Raw genomic sequence first — 19,524 nt, 5'->3', positions numbered from 1 at the left:
TTGCCTCTGGTTTTGAGGGTACAGAAGCTCCTAAGAGACTCACACCGCCACCCTGGGCAACCCAGCTGAAAGGGTGTGAAGCAGTTCTTCCCTTTGATAGCCAGAGAAACTGAGCCTTTGAGGGCCATTTTGAAAGGCTAACATTTCTCCCTGGTGGAACTTTTCTCAGAGCAGAAGCAATTTTTTTTTTTTCATGTCTCTGTTTTGACCTAAATTATCTGTGGGGTTGTACTTTTTAAAATACAGAAGCTATTTTTTGTTGATATTTCTTCCTTGTCACTTTAAATTTTTGTATTATCATTAATTTTGAGATTAATGTAAATTTTACCCCAGCAAATTAATTTTGATTCTGTTTTTTTGGGGGGGTGGTATCCTCTCCAGTTGTATAGTAGCACCTACTTTATCATATTGCTTTTATATTATGTACTTTTCCTTTAAAAACAGGGAGTGGGTGTGCTTTCATGCTCACTTTATCTTATAAAAAGAAAACATTGATATCCTGATAGAGGGCACTGTGTTTTGATCACTCAGGAATTTTGATCACAGGAGAGTTGTATTTTATTAATTTAAGATGAGAAACCATAAGGCTGCGTATGTAGCATACAGCAATATTTACTAATTAATCATACTGAGTTTTGACCCAGATGTGGGGGAAACTAAAGTTTTCTCTGAGTCATTGATTTCAGAGGCACAAAGTTGCGTTAATATGTGAAAGCAAACTTGCAAAGTTTCTCTAGTTTCCAGCCTTTATTAGGTCATCATGTCACTCAGAAGTGTGCCAGGCATGCAGTAGTTACTCCAAAAATGGGAGTCAGTTCCTTCAGGATTTTTGAAGCCGCCCCTAGATATACATGGCACCATGCCAGTAAAATTATGCAGTCCACAGGGATAGAGCCCCTCAGAATTATTTAAAAATCTTTACTGGAAATTTATTTCCTAAATATACCAACATTTCTCACTTAGTTCTTTAAGCATTTTACAAGTAGCTAGTTAAATATAGACGAGATATAGGTAGTGATGTTTGTGTTTGGTGTGGGTAAAGAGATGACCCTGGCAGGCTTGAGATGGGTTCTCTTGTTCTTACTGTTCCAGTACATTTTTGTTTTAATAGCCCTCCCTTTTTCCTTTATTCCTCTTTCCCCCTTCCAATATGGCAAATGCAAATCTACAGATAAGCTGTAGAACCATATTTTCCTAAATGGGAAGATGGTTCCATGGATTTTTAAAGTTTAGGGTAGTCTTGATTTAAGGATTTGTCACGTAAAACTGTAATATCTTGTCTCCAAATTAATGTGCTAATTAGAAACCTAAAAGCCTAGTGATAAACAGGAATTTTAGAATCTTCTCCACTTTTTACCAAGTTCAGAAATCTCTTATAAGACCTTTGTTTGCTTTATGGTCATCTAGTTTTTTTTATTTATACTTGTAGTGACGGGGACCTTACTACCTTGCAAGGCAACCCCTTTCCATTTCCCGAAGCTATCATCATTGGAAAGCACTCCTGTTTATCTGCAACCTGCCTGTGGTGGAACAGTGCAGAATATATATATTACACATCACAAAACTACTTCAAATGAGTATTTCTTTTCATCATTAGATGGAAACTACCCAGTGCAAGGATCATGTGTGACTAGCCTTTTTCCTTGTAATGCCCTGAACATGGGCGCTCGGTAGTGTTCTTATTTAGTTTCATATGACTTGAAGATTAACTGGAAGACAGGCTAAATATTTTTTGCCTGTATTTGAATTAGAAAATGTGTAAGTGGGCCTTTGTAGAATAGATAACAGTCAAATTTAGGAGGTTTTTTCCATTGGTTAAAATGGAAGTATTCTACAGTGATCTGCTTTCGAACCACAAACTCTGATACATAGCAAATGATCCAGTTAGATAAGAAGTCCGTTTATTTTGTTGTTTATTTGTGGCCCTCATCCCTGCCAAAAGTGCAGAAGAGTAAAGCAAGCTGTAAACTCTGTAATGACCAGTCATTTTAGCTGTTATCTTTAAGAAGCCAAAGGGGATAACCTTAGAGAATATATTAAAACCTGGGAAGCTTAAAAAAAATCAGAAGATCCTAGGGTACCTAGAAGCATACCAAGGAAGACTTGATTCCACCTGCAGAACTCCCTGGAGTTTTAAAATCCAGTTTTCTGTGGTATTGCACAGTGAACAGGCAGAACGCTGCTATAAATCATTCCTTACCAAATGGCCCAGGGTTTGAAACTAAGGGGCTGAAAAGGCTCCCTGTTGCCAACCCTTTGGTCGTGCCTGAGGACACCAAGGCCAGAAAGTGCCAGTTGCTTTTCAAAAAGAACATAGCTGCCCTCAGGCTGAGCCTGAGTCTGGAACTCAAGTGTTTTTGACTCTGTCTAAAAATAAAACATCAGAAGAGGCAGAAACTGTTGATTGCTTACTCAGCCACATTTTAAATGTTATAGCCAGCGGAGGTTGGGATTTAGACATTTTTCTTTCCTTTCTTTATAACCATTTTGGATGTCCTGGTGTTTCTAGCTTCCTGTGAATCCCGTACGCGCTCTGGACCTGAATGGGCTTGCCGCTGCGGGCACACCCCTCCTTCCGGATTCTGTTGCTTCGAGGCTGCACTGCCTGCCACTGCCCCCCAGCATGCTCCCCTCTGGCACTTGACACCCATTGCGATTTAACTAGTGCCCTTCTCCTGGCTTCCTGGTCCATCACAGTGGTGCTAGACTGAGACGCCACGAGCACAACCTCACTCTGGCTTACCTCCAGCTACCTGGAGCCCGGCCTCCCACCTTGTCTGCGTCCAACGCAAGTTCAGCAGACTTCCTCCCATTTTATATTCAGTTTTCCCTCCTAGAGGTAGCGCTTCACAGTTGCGCCAGCTTGTTAAGGAATGCTATTTTCGTCTTCTTCTCTTCTGCAGTAGTAATTGACTACACCCAGCCCCTTCGCCAGCCTAGTTTTTCCTTTCATCTTGTTCATTGATGCCCCCAGCCGCTCAGGCCTCAGCCCTTGCAGGTGTCCTCACTCCTGTCTTTCCACTGCTGGTCATGCCCTGCGGCCCAGCCATTGTGTCCGTGTGTGTGGCACTTCTGGAGCCCATTTCTTTCCTTCCACCATCCTCCAGGCCTTCAGCTAGTTAGTTCTTCTACAGTTGCAGTAGTTTATGAGCCATTCCTCCGCCTCCAGTCTCGTCTCTTTCCCAATCCATTGTTTGCACCACTGCCAGATGAATCTTCTTAAAATGCTCCATTTTTTAAGTCAGCCTTTCCCGGGTCCCTCTCAGAGGCATTTAAATAGCTCCGTTACCCCGGGGAAGGTCTGAACTTCTTAGCTTTTCGTTCAAAGCCTGCCGCCATCAGGCTCTGCCTTGCTCTCAGCTGCTGTTCCTCCCTTTACTCCTCCCTCCGCCACAGGCTGTGCCCTCTGCTCGGGGCTCCCTGAGTGTGCCTTGTACCTCTCGGTCTCTGGAAGTCGTCTTAGCTCCTTCGTGGAGCCTCGTCTGCCAGCCATTCTTTTCAGGTCTTTGCTGATATTCACTGGCTGACCTATTCATTTGACACTTAATTCACGAAGCAAACATTATGAAAGACACGCTGTTTTGCTCCTGTGAGGAATGGATTACAGAGGGGTTAGAGGGTCATCCGCGCTGCCAGGAAGCTTGTCTTTGCCACCTAGATTCTGTATCTTCTTGTGTTCATATCTACTGGATCAGAAGTGTAAAGGCAGAGGCCAGGCCTTACACTTGAAGTTTAAGAAATTTAAAAATCACCAGCACCCAGCAAATATTCTGCACAGGCAGATAAATACGTGCTATGAGAGCTGCTAGTACACTTCTATTAAGGCTTCTTGGAATTTGGAATTTCTTGTTTTATTTATTTTGGCATTTTGATTAAATTTTGTACGTTCCCATTTTAGCATGAATTGTAACTTTAAAATTAAGGTGAGAAATCTGTGAATGTAAAATCATCAACTGAGTTATCTTATAGACTTAAGGAGGTAAGATTATTTAAGCTAGTGATTTCTCATTAGTCTGGCCCCGCTCATATTAACTTTTCTGCTTTTTTTTTTCAGTCTGCACGAAGAAATAAGTGATTTTTATGAATACATGTCTCCAAGACCAGAGGAGGAGAAGATGCGGATGGAGGTGGTGAACAGGATCGAGAGTGTGATTAAGGAACTCTGGCCCAGTGCTGACGTGAGTACCTGTCTGGGTAGAAGGGTGCTTCGGTGGTAATATCCCTGTGTATGTGCATCTGTAGAGTTGTGATCTAATGAAATTTTAAAAGCAAAGAATTTTCTTCAGCTTTTAGAATTTTGGGCTTCCTAATTATTTGCATTGAATTGGATGACTTACTTAAAACTGTTTCTTTGCAGTACTGAATAGCAGCTACTAACTGCAAACTATTTTTAGGAATCATTACTATAAAGAGAAGAAAGACAAATAAAGCCTCCTTGTAGTAGTGGGTTATTTGGATGTGATGTATCAAAACGCTGTTACTATTTTGTTCCAGCCTGTCAGTATGAACATTACATAATTGTGTACAGCTGAATGAAGATGTCAAGTAGGAATTTCTTATGTCATTTGAAATTCGTTTTCCTAGGCTAATGCAGGCGTGTGTTCTACTTTCCTGAAACTGCTGTTTTCTTCTCTTTTTCTAATCACTCCTTGCCTCCCAGTATAGCTCCCACCCAGTGAATAAAACTTTTGCCCAAGATTTCCTCTGCTTATTTGTGGTTCTTATTGTGGACGCTCACTTTTTAGGGCTCCTCTGAGGGTCTGTTGTACAATTTTGTGCATTCGAAGAAGTAACTTAGTAGAATCCATTACATTGTACATTGTGTTGTATAGCTTTTCTTTAGACTCCGTCATGGGCTGGTAAAGGTGAAGCCAGGGAAGTTTTTCTGGTCCAGTTGGCAAAACAGAGAAGCCTCAAATAAGATACTGTAGGTACAGGGAAGAGGGGAGGACACTAATAATATTTTATTGAGCAGCCACTGTATACCACGTTGTTCCTCCCATGTGATCTAGATTGACAGCTTTCCACCGGGGATACGTTTCTCCCCCAGGAGGCGTCTGGCAACGTCAGAGACATTTTTTATTATCGTGACTGGTGAGGCGCTCCTGGCGTCTAGTGAGTAGAGGCCAGGGAGGTTGCTAAACATCACATGATGCACAGGGCAGCTCCTCAACACAAAGAATTATCTGCCCCGGATGCCAGCGGTGCTGAAGTTGAGAAACCCTGATCTAAATTAATCAGTCCTCCTCCTTCTGAGGTGGGGGATTTTATCCACAATTTTTTTTTGCAGATGAGGCGCACGAGGCTGTGATTAGGTTCCTGGGTCCATCTCACCTCAAAAGTTGAAGTTTTTTCATTGCTCATCCTTTATTGCAATTACTTGCAAACACGTATTTGCCTGAGTCTTCCACTGTTCTCTGTGGTTTGAGATAGGATATGTCCTGATTTTATGCCACAGCATGATGTTATAATGACAGTGCCTGGTGTTCTCTGTGGAGATGGCCTACAGGCTGGCACTTGTCCTGGAACTGAAGTAGTCTGACCCTAATGCAGTAATCTATGCGAAGATTCCTTTTGAGAGAACAGAAGTTAAGGATTTGTGATTATATCTCTAGATTATCAGGGAACATTAGTGACCTGAACATTACTTTTGATAGGTTTCTATTTAAGTCTACATATTGGATATTTGAACCTAATAAGTTTAAGCTGTATTCCGAATGTCTGCCTATAAGCCACGGGATCCCGCTTCATGAAAGCACGGTGTTAGAAAAAAAATGCTCTTGTAGTACTAAAAATTACCAGTAGAGGGTGGCAAAACCCTGCATTTCTCCATAGCTTGGTGGCTTTTCATCTGATATTTTAATATAACAATTTTTTCTCTTTTAGGTCCAGATATTTGGAAGTTTTAAAACTGGCCTGTATTTACCTACTAGGTTAGTACATTTATGGCACTCATAAGGGATTGTACATTTTTTTAGAGTGTCTGCGCTTTGACTGTTGAATGTGTAAGAGTTGAAACAAAGCAGGTTTATGAAACAAAAATTCACTTACCTGTATTTTATTTGAATTATCTTGAAGTAGAATATCACTGCAGAGAACTGTTCAACCCTGTAACTTAACCCACTAACACAGATGTTAATGTCATATTATGGTAAAACACCTGATTATGCTCTAGAATTTGGATTCTCTGGAATGCCAGGTCTCTCATTTTTTATTGAGAACTCATACTATTAGCTCCTGTTCCAGTGTTCTGATTCAGAAAATCAGGGTACAGACTCTTCTCTGAGGGAAGTCTTGGTCTTTTCAGGCCTCTTGTTTGTTTCGGTCTTCTCAAATGAGGGCTGTCTTGGCCCATACATAGCTGGGGGTGGGGTGTGTGTGTTGGGGGTGATTTTGGGGGTTAGTAAGACTTCCTTGAGGAGTGGGTACCCGTCCTCTAAGAATTGAAATGCTGTGGTCTTTACGAAGCAAAAACATTTATGATGTTTTTGTTTTTATTGTGGTAAGAGCACTCAACCTGAGATTTACCCTTTTAACAAATGTTCAAGTGCACTATAGGCATCCATCATGTTTTTCATTTGAGTTTGATTCAGTCTACTTTACCCAAGCTTAAAATGTGTTAAAGTGGATGGATCCTAGCAATTTCCATTCTTCCCATTGCTGTCTTAGGCCTACAAAAGCCATAAAATATTCAACTTTGAGTCCATTCATATTTTTCCTTATTTAGGTTCTGAGCCTCAGCAAAACCTGAGTCACTCTTTCTAATAATTTAATTAAATTTTATGAACAGTACTGCATTTACCTAGTTCAGATTTGAAAAGAGCACACACGTAATTACAATGAAAAGTCTGGATCCCACCTCTCTCCCCCAGTTTCTCTCCTTGGAGGAGCTGCTATTACCAGTTCTTTGCATATCCTTCCAGAGATATTCTATGCATATAAAAGGAAATGTGTGTTTCTTCCTTTTGTACACAAATGGTAGCATACTAGATACACTGCCTGCATCTTGCTTTTTATACTTAATAATGTAAGCCACAATCAGTTAACCTCATTCACTTGGAAAGTCTTAAGTTTTTTAGTACCAGAAGCCTTTATGAACAGGAAACGTTAACTGGTGTTTTTGAGGTGTTACTTCTTTTAAAATCACCCCGGGAAATGACCAGGAGAAGGAGGAGGTTGTTAAAATCACCAGTTTCCACTTCCTCTCTAAAAACAGTCCTCACCAACACATTTAGTCTTCGTTGGGCAGGGTGAGAAATAGAGTTCCATTGTACTAACCTGCTGTCTGTAGCTTGAATGAGTTAAAGTAAGTACAGTTTCTCACTTCTTGAAACAACTCTTGTGTGTGCTCTGTGTTCAGTGACATCGATCTTGTGGTGTTTGGGAAGTGGGAGAACCTACCCCTCTGGACCCTGGAAGAAGCTCTTCGGAAGCATAAGGTTGCAGATGAGGACTCGGTGAAAGTTCTAGACAAAGCAACTGTAAGTTCTTCAGCATTTCCTCTTAAACTCTCTAGGTTACTTATGCATGAAACTTGTAAAATTAAAATTCAATTTTGGTGAGCACCGTCGGATTGTGAGTGAATTATTCCTTCCTTTTGTTCATGATCACAGTGCTTGTACATAAAAAGTTGTGTTTGTGAGACAAATGAATTATTCTGGTTGTACATTTCTTTAAAAAATATTATTCAATTTATCATACATAATACTGTAGAGATTTTTTAATATAAAAAACATAAGTAAAAATGTGGATATCTGATACAGTTTATAGTTGCACAGCTGTTGCTTTTCTGTCATATTTTGTATCCTTGAAGAATTGTATTAATTGAAATTTTGTACATCAAGTCATATTTTAACTAACGGAATGGACATTAAAGAATTTTCACAGAAGCTCATTTTAGAAATAAATATGTCTATTTCAGAAGTTTGGATTTTTGCATATTAGGTTTTATTAGAGCAAAACAACTTGTATTGTTTTTTATTAAAAGCCGTTAATTTGGAAATCCAGTTCTGTACACAAAGTTTGCTGGCCTGTGTTTTCTAATACATGGTAGAAATAGAGCTTTTTTTTTTTTTTTTAAAGAATTCCTGATATCGCATATAAATCATCCTATCATTTTTCATTTGAGAATCATTCTTACATTTTAAGTTCTCTTGTTAGGTTGTTTTTTGGGCTGTTTGCAAAACTGACCATAAAGGCCAGCGGCTTACTGCGTGTGACTTAAGAATCTAGCAGTTTTCTTATTGGAAACGGTTCGGTGCTGTTGGGCTGATGTTCATAATTCTTGATTTTCTTGAGTTGGAAACTGTTCTCCAAAGTGTATTAATGTTGAGAAAGTTTTTGTTACCTGATTTCAAAATTCTCAGTTAGCAGAAACTACAAATATATTGCATGAGGTTAATGCTAAATATGTAATGTAAAATATCTAGAAGGCCAAGTCAACTATGGTACGGAGTGTTCAGAATACTCAGTGTTTTTATGTCCTCATGAGGAGGTGAAGACCTCAAGTCTGATAACCTTCCATCCCCTGATTTTGTCATTTAATTTGGTTAAAGTGTTTAAATTTTACCTGTCTTCTCTTTCTAGGTACCTATTATTAAATTAACAGATTCTTTTACCGAAGTGAAAGTTGATATCAGCTTTAATGTACAGAATGGTGTGAGAGCAGCTGACCTCATCAAAGATTTTACCAAGGTCAGAGAATTTATAGTGTTTATTCAGTGAAAATGTTAGAAATGGAGTTTTGTTTTGAGATTCTGTTGTGGTGGTGTTCTGATATACTTGGCTAAACTATTTTTATATGTGTATCGCTGACAAATGCTTCTTTTCTGTGCAGTGGTTTTACTTTCCTTGAATCTGCTTGTAATAATCAGTAATTTATAATGTGACCTCAAGTAAGAATTAAGGGTTGAGGAAGCTTTTGAAGAACTTCTCTCCAAGAGTTCAGATTAAGACCCTCTCTAGGGAGCCTTTTCTAGATTTTAATCCCCAAGTCACCTGTAAGATAGGTCCTGCAGGTGTCCTTCTCTTATCTTGCAGTGGTTTAAGTCTGTTTCTGCTTATTCTGTTTTCTTCCCAGGTAGTGCAGAATTTGTCAACATCATCTTCAGAACATTTCACATGCTTAAACCCATCAGCTTTTTTCTCCCAAAACTAAAACTGTGAACTGCTTTGGCTTATGTAGAATATCATTTCTCTCCATTCACAATGTTTTTCTTTTAATAAATTTATTTATTTTATTCATTTATTTAATTTTTGGCTGCATTGGGTCTTCTCTGCTGCACGCGGTTTTCTCTAGCTGCTGAGAGCGGGGGCTACTCTTCGTTGCAGTACGCGGGCTTCTCACTGCAGTGGCTTCTCTTGTTGCGGAGCACAGGCCCTAGAGCACGCGGGCTTCAGTAGTTGTGTCAGATGGGCTCAGTAGTGGCAGCACGCGGGCTCTAGAGCACAGGCTCAGTAGTTGTGGCGCACGGGCTTAGTTGCTCTGTGGCATGTGGGATCTTCCCGGACCAGGGCTCGAACCCGTGTCCCCTGCATTGGCAGGCGGATTCTTAACCACTGTGCCACCAGGGAAGCCCCCACAATGTTTTTGTTTTTTAGCAGCTCTTCAGGTTCACCTTTTTCTTTTTATGTCAGAAAAAATTTTAACTCTCCTGTGGTAAACATTATATTCTTATATAAATGAGCAGAGTATAGAAAAGCAGAAAAAGAAAAGAAATATTATCTGTAATCCCACTCTTTTGGAGGTATTGGGTGTGTATAAAGTTTCTTTTTACCAGGAAGAAACTTTTTAAAAAATTGAGAATAATACGTATGATAAAAAATCTTACCAGTATAAAAGGGTAGTGAAAAGTGAGTCACCCTTACACCTTATATGCTTAGACCAGCTTCATAGGATGTGCCTTCATCGGCTTTTTTTCTTTGCTTTTTATCCTCTTCTTGAAATTTTTAACAAAAGGAATATAGCACGCTATATACAAGATGTCTAATACTTTTTTTCTAACTTAATATTTTGGTGGGTTTTTCTGTATCAGCACAGTCAGGGTTCCTTCATTCTTTTCACTGACTACATGGTTGTCCCTTGTCAGGATTATTGTGCTTTGTGTAGCACTTCCGCGGTGTTGTTTCCAGTGGTTTTATCTGTTACAGAAAGTGCTTGGTGGACATCCTTCCATGCCTACATCTTTCTTTACACTGATAAATTGTAGGAAGATTCCCGGAAGTGGATTTTCTGGGTCAGAGGATATATGCAGAAAAAATTCTGTTGGAAATTTGCCTAGTTGTTCTTTAAAGAGACTATATTTCTGAGTTCAACTGTAGTGTTTAAAAATGATTATTTCTCCATATTTTTGTTGTTTCTCATGCTTGCTTACTTTGACAAGATTTGCAAAAGTTTAAACTTTTTTCTTTCTTATGGAAGCAGTTTGTTTTCATTGTAAGTGTCAAGAAAAGAGTGGAAATCACTAGTAATTCTACCGCCCCTAGGGAATGGCTGTTGACTTCTTTCTCGATGTTTGTGCTTGCTTTGTTCCCCTCGGCGTCCCTAGCCTAGGGCCTGGCTTGTGGAGAGAACTTAATGAGTGTGTGCCTGAGTGAAAGACAGACTCACACTGTCCATATTTGCCAGCATGGATGTTCTCACCCTTCTTTGTAAAGCACAGAAGGTGGGTCTGTGTGTTCACCTGCCCGCATGGAGAACAGCAGGCAGGATGGCTCCTGCTTCTGGGCTCTGCACAATCATCTGAAGGACCCTGGTCTGCCTATGGAGTGCCACCTACAAGAAGTGATTCTTTAAAATCCCACTGATTTGGTGCTCTAAGAGATGGGAATTCCCTGGCGGTCCAGTGGTTAGGACTCTGCACTTTCACTACATGGGGCCTGGATTCGATCCCTGGCCGGGGAACTAAGATCCTGCAAGCTGGGAGGTGTGGCCAAAAAAAAGAATTGAGACATTGTCCTGTACTGTTTCTGTTACCTATTTACAATTGAATATTATTCGGTAATGGTCATAAATGAGTGTCACAAAATATGTATTGCTAGCGTTTCTGTCCTGTAGTGAGTGCTTGGGTGCTGTCATTTACGTCTACATGTTTTAGATTTTAGATGTGAGGAGACAATCCTTAATTACTTTTAGCTTACTTTTTTATAGCTTGTTTTTAAAATAGAAAATTAAGTATGTTACATATGTCCACCAAAGTTTGTAATGTAAGGACCGGTTTATACTTAGAGACCACATACGCTGTTAATGCTTAGAGCTATTATTGATGTAGGAATTCATTGAAAATACACTTTTCTTTTCCAGAAATATCCTGTATTACCATACTTGGTTTTAGTATTGAAACAGTTCTTATTACAGAGGGACCTTAATGAAGTATTTACAGGTGGAATTGGTTCTTATAGTCTCTTTTTAATGGCAGTGAGTTTCCTTCAGGTAAGTTATACCATACTAGTGTACACTAAACATTTTTTAAAATAAATCAGTTGGGAATCATTTTGGAAAAAATTTAAATCAAGCTCTAATTAGAGTGTTTCCCTTGATTACTTACGACTTCTCCCTTTAAACTAGGTACCTTTTTATAATTTAGCAAATAAGTACTTTAAAATCCCTAGGGAAGAATATTTTTTTTTTATTTTTAATCCCGTGTGCTCTAGTATTTTTGAGACTTTTCACTGCAAATTTTAGCATGCAAAAGTATGGTGTGGTTTCCATAGGTGTAAATAGTAACACAAATGCCAAAATTAAGAATGTCTTCTAAGCAACTACCCTTGTAAGTTTAGCTGGAATTGAGATTTGCTGTCTGGTTAAGATGAGTTAGAAGTCTTACTCTCGTCAGTGAGCATATTTATGTGGCGCAGTGTTGCCGACTGCGTGACTCGCTGGTGAGTCAGAATGACTCCCCTGATGCTGGGCCAAGCCCGCGCTCTCAGCATCCTGGGGCAGCTGTAAAATTCAGCCTTATAAATTGTCCCCCACCAGGTCCCCCCACACCCATGGGGCTTTAATTTAGGTTGTCTATAATAGAAGTACTATTATGATTAGCCTGCTCTAACTCCATGACCTATTGGCTGCTATGCTAAAGCAAAATTATAATAATACTGTTTATAGAAGTTAGAATGTCATTTATTATCCTCACCTTGAATTTAGAGAAAGTCCAATATAATTCTTTTTCTTCTCATTTTAGTTACATCCCAGGGAAGATGCTTGCATCCCCAATACAAACTATGGTGTCCTCTTAATAGAATTTTTTGAATTATATGGACGACACTTCAATTATTTAAAGACTGGCATCCGGATAAAGGATGGTGGTTCCTATGTGGCCAAAGATGAAGTACAGAAAAATATGCTAGATGGCTACAGGCCATCCATGCTTTATATTGAAGATCCTTTACAACCAGGTATTGAATTTAGGTAAATTTATGGACGTTCAAAGAAAAAGGCATTGGGAATTCCCTGGCAGTCCAGTGGTTAGGACTCACTCCACGCTTTCACTGCTGAGGGCCTGGGTTCAATCCCTGGTCGGGGGAACTGAGATCCCGCGGGCCTCTCAGTGCGGCAAAAAAAAGAAAAAGAAAGAAAAGGGCATTGTCAGTCATCATATTGTACTTTAAACTCTCTTCAGATGAAAAATTAAGCATTAACTTGTAATTGTAGTCATTTTTTTTCCCCTCAAAATATATATATATTTTTTTTGCGGTACGCGGGCCTCTCACTGTTGTGGCCTCTCCCGTTGCGGAGCACAGGCTCCGGACGCGCAGGCTCAGCGGCCATGGCTCACGGGCCCAGCCGCTCCGCGGTATGTGGGATCTTCCCGGACCGGGGCATGAACCTGTGTCCCCTGCATCGGCAGGCGGACTCTCAACCACTGCACCACCAGGGAAGCCCTCAAAATATTTTATAAGCAAACACATGAACATAAACACACACACACAGCAGGAAAACACATTGCATACTTCCAAATGAGTTGAGTTGGGAGTGGAATCCATTCGACTCTTAAAGGCAAAGGAGAATGGGTATTAACTATATGGGTGGGTTTGTGCATCTCCAGTTTGGTGCCATTTTTCTTCTTTCTTGCGTCCTCACTGCTCCTGATTCTAACCAATTGTCAAACGGCGCTTTAAGTGAGGATTTTGAGGTCATTAGAGAGAGTGAGCTCGCTCATATGTCTCAGAATTCATGAGGGAAAGGGTACCAAGAGATAGTTAAGTTTCCCTTCGGACCCCTTCTTTTTAATTTTGCATAGTCTCCCTGTGCTTTTTCCGGCTTTATGTTGGCTTAAAAGTGAGCAGAAAATGAATTCCTCCTGTGCTTTCATGATGCTGTGTTTGCTTGCTTGTATCCTAGTTTTTCTGGGCAATATTTTTTCCTGATATAATTGTAAAATATTTAGATTCCGTGTTATCGGACTTCAATGGAAATGCTTTTAGTCATTTGCTTTTAATGTATTGGCCTTGAAAATGAGTAAGGAAAGGGAGTTAAGAGATAGAGTAGTTACCTAGGAGCCCTTTTCTGGCTTGATGAGCCATCTTATAAACATTAATAGTTCTGTGTGGTGACTTCCCTGGCGGTCCAGTGGTTAAGACTCTGCACTTGCAATGTAGGGGGCTCAGGTTCGATCCCTGGTCGGGGAACTAGGATTTCCATATGCCGTGCAGTGCGGCCAATAAAAAAAAAGAAAGTTCTGTGTTTATTCATTGAGGAAATGTTTACTGGGAGCCTACCCTACCTAAAGGACACTAAGGTTTTTTCAGCAAGATGGTCCTTGCTTTTTAGGAGCTCATAATTTAGTGAAGGAGATGTCTGTATACCTACCAAGCAAAAAATAAGTATTTATAATTTAGCTTGGTTTCCCTCTTAGGGAAAACCAGGCCGTTACTTCTTTTACTTGCATGACTGTGTATGGGATAGTCCTGTTGGGCCAGAAGACATTTAGGCAATTTATGTGACATAAGAACATATTTATGCGTGATGCACGTGTTTATAGAGTCTGGGGAGCTGTGGGACCGACTGACAGCTCAGATTCTGAGTGCCACTCTAGCAGGATAGTGAGTGCCCTTGCTCTCCCAAAAGAGGGCTCACAAACATCTAGTTCATTTTAAGCCACGGTAAGTTTTAATATCTTATGTACATATTTCTTTTAAAGGTAATGATGTTGGAAGGAGTTCATATGGGGCCATGCAAGTGAAACAGGCCTTTGATTATGCCTACGTTGTTCTGAGTCATGCTGTATCGCCAATAGCAAAGTACTATCCCAACAACGAAACGGAGAGGTAAAAGTTTAACTAAAATCAGCCCATTGGGTCAAAATTGGTTGTGGCTTCTTATCTTCAAATTAATGTACCTCCCCTCTTTTTTTTTTTTTAAACACTTGCAGCATATTAGGTAGAATAATTAGAGTAACAGATGAAGTTGCCACATATAGAGACTGGATATCAAAGCAGTGGGGCTTGCAGAATAGGCCTGAGCCTTCATGCAATGGTAAGAGTTTTTCATCGATTGAGTATTAGAGGCTTTTCTGTGTTGTGTGTGCTTAATGGGAAGAAACGTTTTCCAATCTTTTGCCACTCTTTCAGGAAATGGTGTTACCTTGATAGTAGATACTCAGCAGTTAGATAAATGTAATAATAATCTATCTGAAGAAAATGAAGCCCTTGGAAAATGTAGAAGTAAAACTTCGGAATCTGTTAGTAAACACTCTTCAAACTCTTCATCAGGTCCAGTGTCTTCCTCTTCCGCTACACAGTCCAGCTCTAGTGACGTCGTAAGTATGAAGACATTGTTTTCTAAACCTAGACCCTTAGGAGTTCTGTTGGGGGTAACTCTATCTAGAGAGCCAAGGCTAGCTCATTTTCTTGTTTGTTCCTGGGAAATTTTAATAACTTTATGATTGTACTTTTATTTTTTTTCTTGCAGTACGCGGGCCTCTCACCGTTGTCCCCTCTCCCGTTGCGGAGCACAGGCTCCGGACGCGCAGGCTCAGTGGGCACGGTCCACGGGCCCAGCCGCTCCGCGGCATGTGGGATCCTCCCGGACTGGGGCACGAACCTGCGTCCCCTGCATCGGCAGGCGGACTCTCAACCACTGTGCCACCAGGGAAGCCCTATGATTATACTTTTTCTCAACATTGTGTTCAAATTTTCAAGCATACAGCCAAAAGTGAAAGGATTTTAGTGAACATCCATATACGCCACCACTAGATTCTACCATTAACATTTTACTGGCTTATCACAGAGCTGTCCATTCATTCACCAGTTCATCTTATTCTTTGGTACATTTCAAAGTATTGCAGACATTAGCACACCTCCCACAAAGTACTGTTGTGTGCTTGTCATTAACCACAGTTCAGCGTTTGTCCAGTTTTCTCTTTTGATATAAAATTAACGTATAAGGAGATCTTAATTATACATTTACTAAATTTTAACAAATGCATACACATGTGTAACCCCAAATCCTAGCAAGATACAGACTATTACCATCACCCCAAAGAGTTCCCTCATGATGTTTTCAAGTAAATTCCCAATCTTACCCTCAGAAGTAACCACCACTACGATTTTCTAATACCATAGATTAGTTTTGTCTGTTTCAAAATTTTATATAAATGGGATATATACTCTCTTGTTCACCATTTAGAAATGTACAACTTAAGTGGTTTTCTTTTAGCATATTTATGATATTGTGCAGCTATACCACTATCTAATTCCAGGACATTTCCATCACCCCAAAAACAAACCTATTAGCAGTCCCTAATTTCTTCTCCCCCCCGTGCCCTGGAAATCCCTAATCTACTTTCTGTCTTATCCTGAGTTTACTTAAAATCAAGATCTATTAATAAAATGGACTTTATTGGCTTCATTAAGTGTATAACATAAAATACTCTAAATATGGAAGAGGAGGGCTTCCCTGGTGGCACAGTGGTTGAGAGTCCGCCTGCCGATGCAGGGGATGCGGGTTTGTGCCCCGGTCCCGGAAGATCCCACATGCCGCGGAGCGGTTGGGCCCGTGAGCCAGGGCCGCTGAGCCTGCACGTCCGGAGCCTGTGCTCCACAACGGGAGAGGCCACAACGCTCTGAGAGGCCCGCGTACTGCAAAAAAAAAAAAAAAAAATTGTAAATATGGAAGAGGCGTAGTTTTTCGTTGTCGACAATGACTGTTTATCATAATGAAGTCGTAAACGCTCACATGCAGGATCTACCTGTGGGCAGCTGTGGTTCCTAGAGCAGAGCTGTGGAGGACAGAATGCTGAGCTAGATGTCACAGACACAGAGGGGCAAAAGCAGATAACAGCCTCGAGAGGGCGCCTTAGGGACTGAGAGTATGTGTCTCTGAAATGCTGGGCAGAGTGTGAGGGGAAAGGTAGAGCTGAGGAAAGAGTAGCAGTCATGGGCCCAGCAGCCCAGAAACAGGTGGGCTCAGACCGGTGTCTCTGGGAAGTCTGATCCACTCGGTGTGTTCGGTGCAGGGAGCACTGATTTGTCATCGCAGACTCTGAGAGACTGAGCTTTGTAAAGTGACTGTTTTGTATTTGGTTGAAGACATTGAATCAGGGACCGGGACCTAGGTCCTCACTCTTTACCATGCTCTTTCCACTATACCATGGTTCATTTTCTGTAAATAAAAATGCAAATAAACTTGGACCTCTATGAGCTCCTTCAAGGCCGATTAACAAGGTCAGGCGTGGGCAATGGATTTAACAATGAACAGAAACCCTCTGATAGAATAAGCCACTTTAAATGTTTGGAAGAAAACTTAAGCAGTTAATTTTATAAATTCCTCTGTGTGCTTCCTTTAACTCCCAAATATTTATTAGACTTAGTCCAGAGAGTGCTTAGCTGAAGTTCTTTTCCTTTCTTAATATTGAATGTCTAAATTATTACTGTGTCACATTATAATTCATGTGACTTGTGTTAGGATTCCGATGCGACACCGTGCAAAACCCCGAAACAGCTGCTCTGCCGCCCGTCCACTGGGAACCGGGTAGGGTCGCAGGATGTGTCCTCGGAGTCCTCTCAGGCAGGCGGGAAAATGCAGAGCACCCAGACCACTAACATATCCAACAGCACCAACAAATCCCAGGTGTGTGGAATTTGTGTTTTTGATTGTTAATATTCCGTATAGAATATTTAAGAGTTTTGTACGTGCATATACATATATACATATGTATTCATACACATTATGGGTTTAAAGAAAGCTCTAGGTTAAAAAACAAACATATTTTGTTCTAAGAGGTGCCAAAGCGTGACAGTGCTTCTAGTAACAGGATGTCCTGAGGATCTTTGTGAGACACCATTGTAACATAAACCTTTGTGGGAATCTAGCACCTGGTCCTTATAAGATGTCCCGGCCAACCCACCTTATTACAGATTCAGCATAAAAAAAAATTGCTTCAAGTTATAAAAAGTTTCAGCTGTACTTGAAGTAAACTCACGTGAAGTTTTTGCATGACCTCATTGCAGTGTTGTGCACATCTGGGAATAATATATCCTTTTTTATTTTAAAATTCAATACCTGGTTGCCTGTGTTGAAATGATCAGGCAGCAGTCAGCCATAGTCAGCTGATTAGCTTTAGCTTTGACTTAAAAAGGCCACAGAGACACTCTATTGGAAGTTTTTCAGTTGCCTGAAATTTTATTCATTGTGAGTAATGAATCAAAATGAGGGGAAGAAGTCATTTCGTACTCGACTCTGGCCTAAGGCCATCACACCCTCTCCCAGTACATCAGGGACCCTGGGGAAGGCCCCTTGATTGTTAGATTGACTGTTAATGTCAGTCACCTCATGTGTGACTTGACTCGCAGAATCCACTTTACCTGTAGCCATGTGCACCAAACACAGACTCGTTTAGAAATGGCAATTAAAGTGACACGTGATAGCAGGAAAGGAGTGGCCAGCTGTGATGACCCCTGACCTGGCAACACACCTGCATGTCTGACAGCTTCTTCCAGTAATGCCATTTGTTACGTGGTGTATCGGTCGATAGGCTCCTTAAGAAAAGCCTTACATTGCATATACTCTGTTAAGAAGACAGGGCTTCTTCTTAACAGAAGAAGTGGTCTATGTTTTTTGATATTTAAAAGTTTTAGAGCCCGAGAGAGTTAACCCCTGTAGCATCGTTTTCTGCCTGCTAGATAAGTCAGCGTGTTCCTAGTTATGAAAGCTCCCCGAGGTAGGTCTTAGCCAGTGCTCTGTTGAATCTGCAATACTGATGTCTTTTTGACCGCTTTCCTTCTCTGCAGCATGGATCAGCAAGGCTCTTTCGTTCTTCCAGCAAAGGCTTCCAAGGTACAACCCAAACAAGCCATGGTTCCTTGATGACAAACAAACAACATCAAGGCAAATCAAATAATCAGTATTACCATGGCAAAAAGAGGAAACACAAGAGGGACGCCCCCCTCTCAGACCTTTGTAGATAGTCGGCGTTGTACGATGGACTGTCTTCTGTGTGCAATGATCTCATGCTCAGGACAGTTGGATAGGGACTCCTGGGAAACATTCGGGAGCCTTACACTGTTCAGACGTTGATTTAGCAAACTGCGTTTTTTCCCAGCTCGCCACGGAATGGATCATGAAGACTGACAACTGCAAAAACGAAAAGCACGCAAAAAAGGGGGAAAAAAAAGGCTGCTCATTTGATAAGTCATATGCTATAACAGGGTCATTTTAAGATTTAAAGCTTGAATGTAAAATAAATCTATTTCTCATTGGCTTTATGCAGAGTTATAGGGAATAGTATTCAGTGTGGGTAGGGTGATAGAAACAAGAAACAATTTCAGAGGATGGGGTGGGGAAGGAAAACACAGGTATCTTATAGGAAGTCCAGATTTCAAAGGGGAAAGTGATCTGTGCATGTTTTTTTTTTTTTTAATATTTTTGCATATATTTACCATTTTATTGTGTGTATATATAGATGACCATATAGGAAATTGATATTTGTAATAGTGGATTTGTTAATACTTTTTACATAACATTACTGTTTAAATTGTAAACAGATTTTTCTCAGGATTAGTTTGAAAAATAATCTGAATTGTCATCTTAACATCCATCTATAGGGAAGTGATTAGTTCTATTACTCAATTTGTTTCCTCAACATTGAAATGACTTAATAGAACCCTTGTGACCTGCTGCAAAAATTTTCCTCTCTAAAGAAAAGGTTATGGTGGCAAATGACGTTTACTTTATTTTGTAAAAAAAAAAAAAAAAAAAAAAAAAAAAAAAAAATACGTACTATGTACTTTTGTGTAAACACTGAAAAATCTCTAGTCATCTCTAAGAATTGACTTGCAACTGTTTTCTATAGTGCTGTCGTCTTGGGCAATGGGCAATTACATGACTTTGTGTTTGTTTCCTTTGCAGTCTTTTTTTTTTTTTTCTTTTCTTCCTAATAGGAAAAAAAAAAAAAGGCCACCCACGTCTGGTCCCATTCCTGTTGCAGGGAGACCTCGAGTCCCACAGGCGTTGCATGCTGGCTCCTCTAACCCCGTGTGCCGCGTGTGCTTGTTTTTCTCATCTCTTATTCTTTTTTAAATTCA

At 40.4% G+C, this 19,524-nt stretch overlaps 1 protein-coding gene across 2 annotated transcripts in view; it reads left to right on the top strand.

Annotated features, from left to right (window-relative positions):
• The window catches only part of TENT4B (terminal nucleotidyltransferase 4B), a 60,147-nt gene extending 40,932 nt beyond the window's left edge, over positions 1–19,215 (top strand). Inside the window, exons 2-12 of one of the 2 annotated variants that reach the window (XM_029207908.1) lie at positions 4,055–4,178; positions 5,887–5,933; positions 7,361–7,481; positions 8,587–8,694; positions 11,303–11,431; positions 12,183–12,396; positions 14,142–14,268; positions 14,373–14,476; positions 14,572–14,759; positions 16,907–17,071; positions 18,232–19,215. In XM_029207908.1, coding sequence (XP_029063741.1) covers positions 4,055–4,178; positions 5,887–5,933; positions 7,361–7,481; positions 8,587–8,694; positions 11,303–11,431; positions 12,183–12,396; positions 14,142–14,268; positions 14,373–14,476; positions 14,572–14,759; positions 16,907–17,071; positions 18,232–18,408 — 1,504 coding nt within the window. In that variant the 3' untranslated portion in view covers positions 18,409–19,215. The remainder of the gene's footprint in view (positions 1–4,054; positions 4,179–5,886; positions 5,934–7,360; positions 7,482–8,586; positions 8,695–11,302; positions 11,432–12,182; positions 12,397–14,141; positions 14,269–14,372; positions 14,477–14,571; positions 14,760–16,906; positions 17,072–18,231) is intronic. The other variant, XM_029207915.1, reaches the window with a different exon arrangement.
• The last annotated feature ends 309 nt before the right edge of the window (positions 19,216–19,524 follow it).

The sequence above is a fragment of the Monodon monoceros genome, unplaced genomic scaffold (genome assembly GCF_005190385.1).
Source record: "Monodon monoceros isolate NGI ecotype Baffin Bay Population unplaced genomic scaffold, NGI_Narwhal_1 Super_Scaffold_10, whole genome shotgun sequence".
NCBI lineage: Eukaryota > Metazoa > Chordata > Mammalia > Artiodactyla > Monodontidae > Monodon > Monodon monoceros.
The sequence above is the reverse complement of the archived record's forward strand: the minus strand, read 5'-3'. Positions and strand labels throughout refer to the sequence as shown.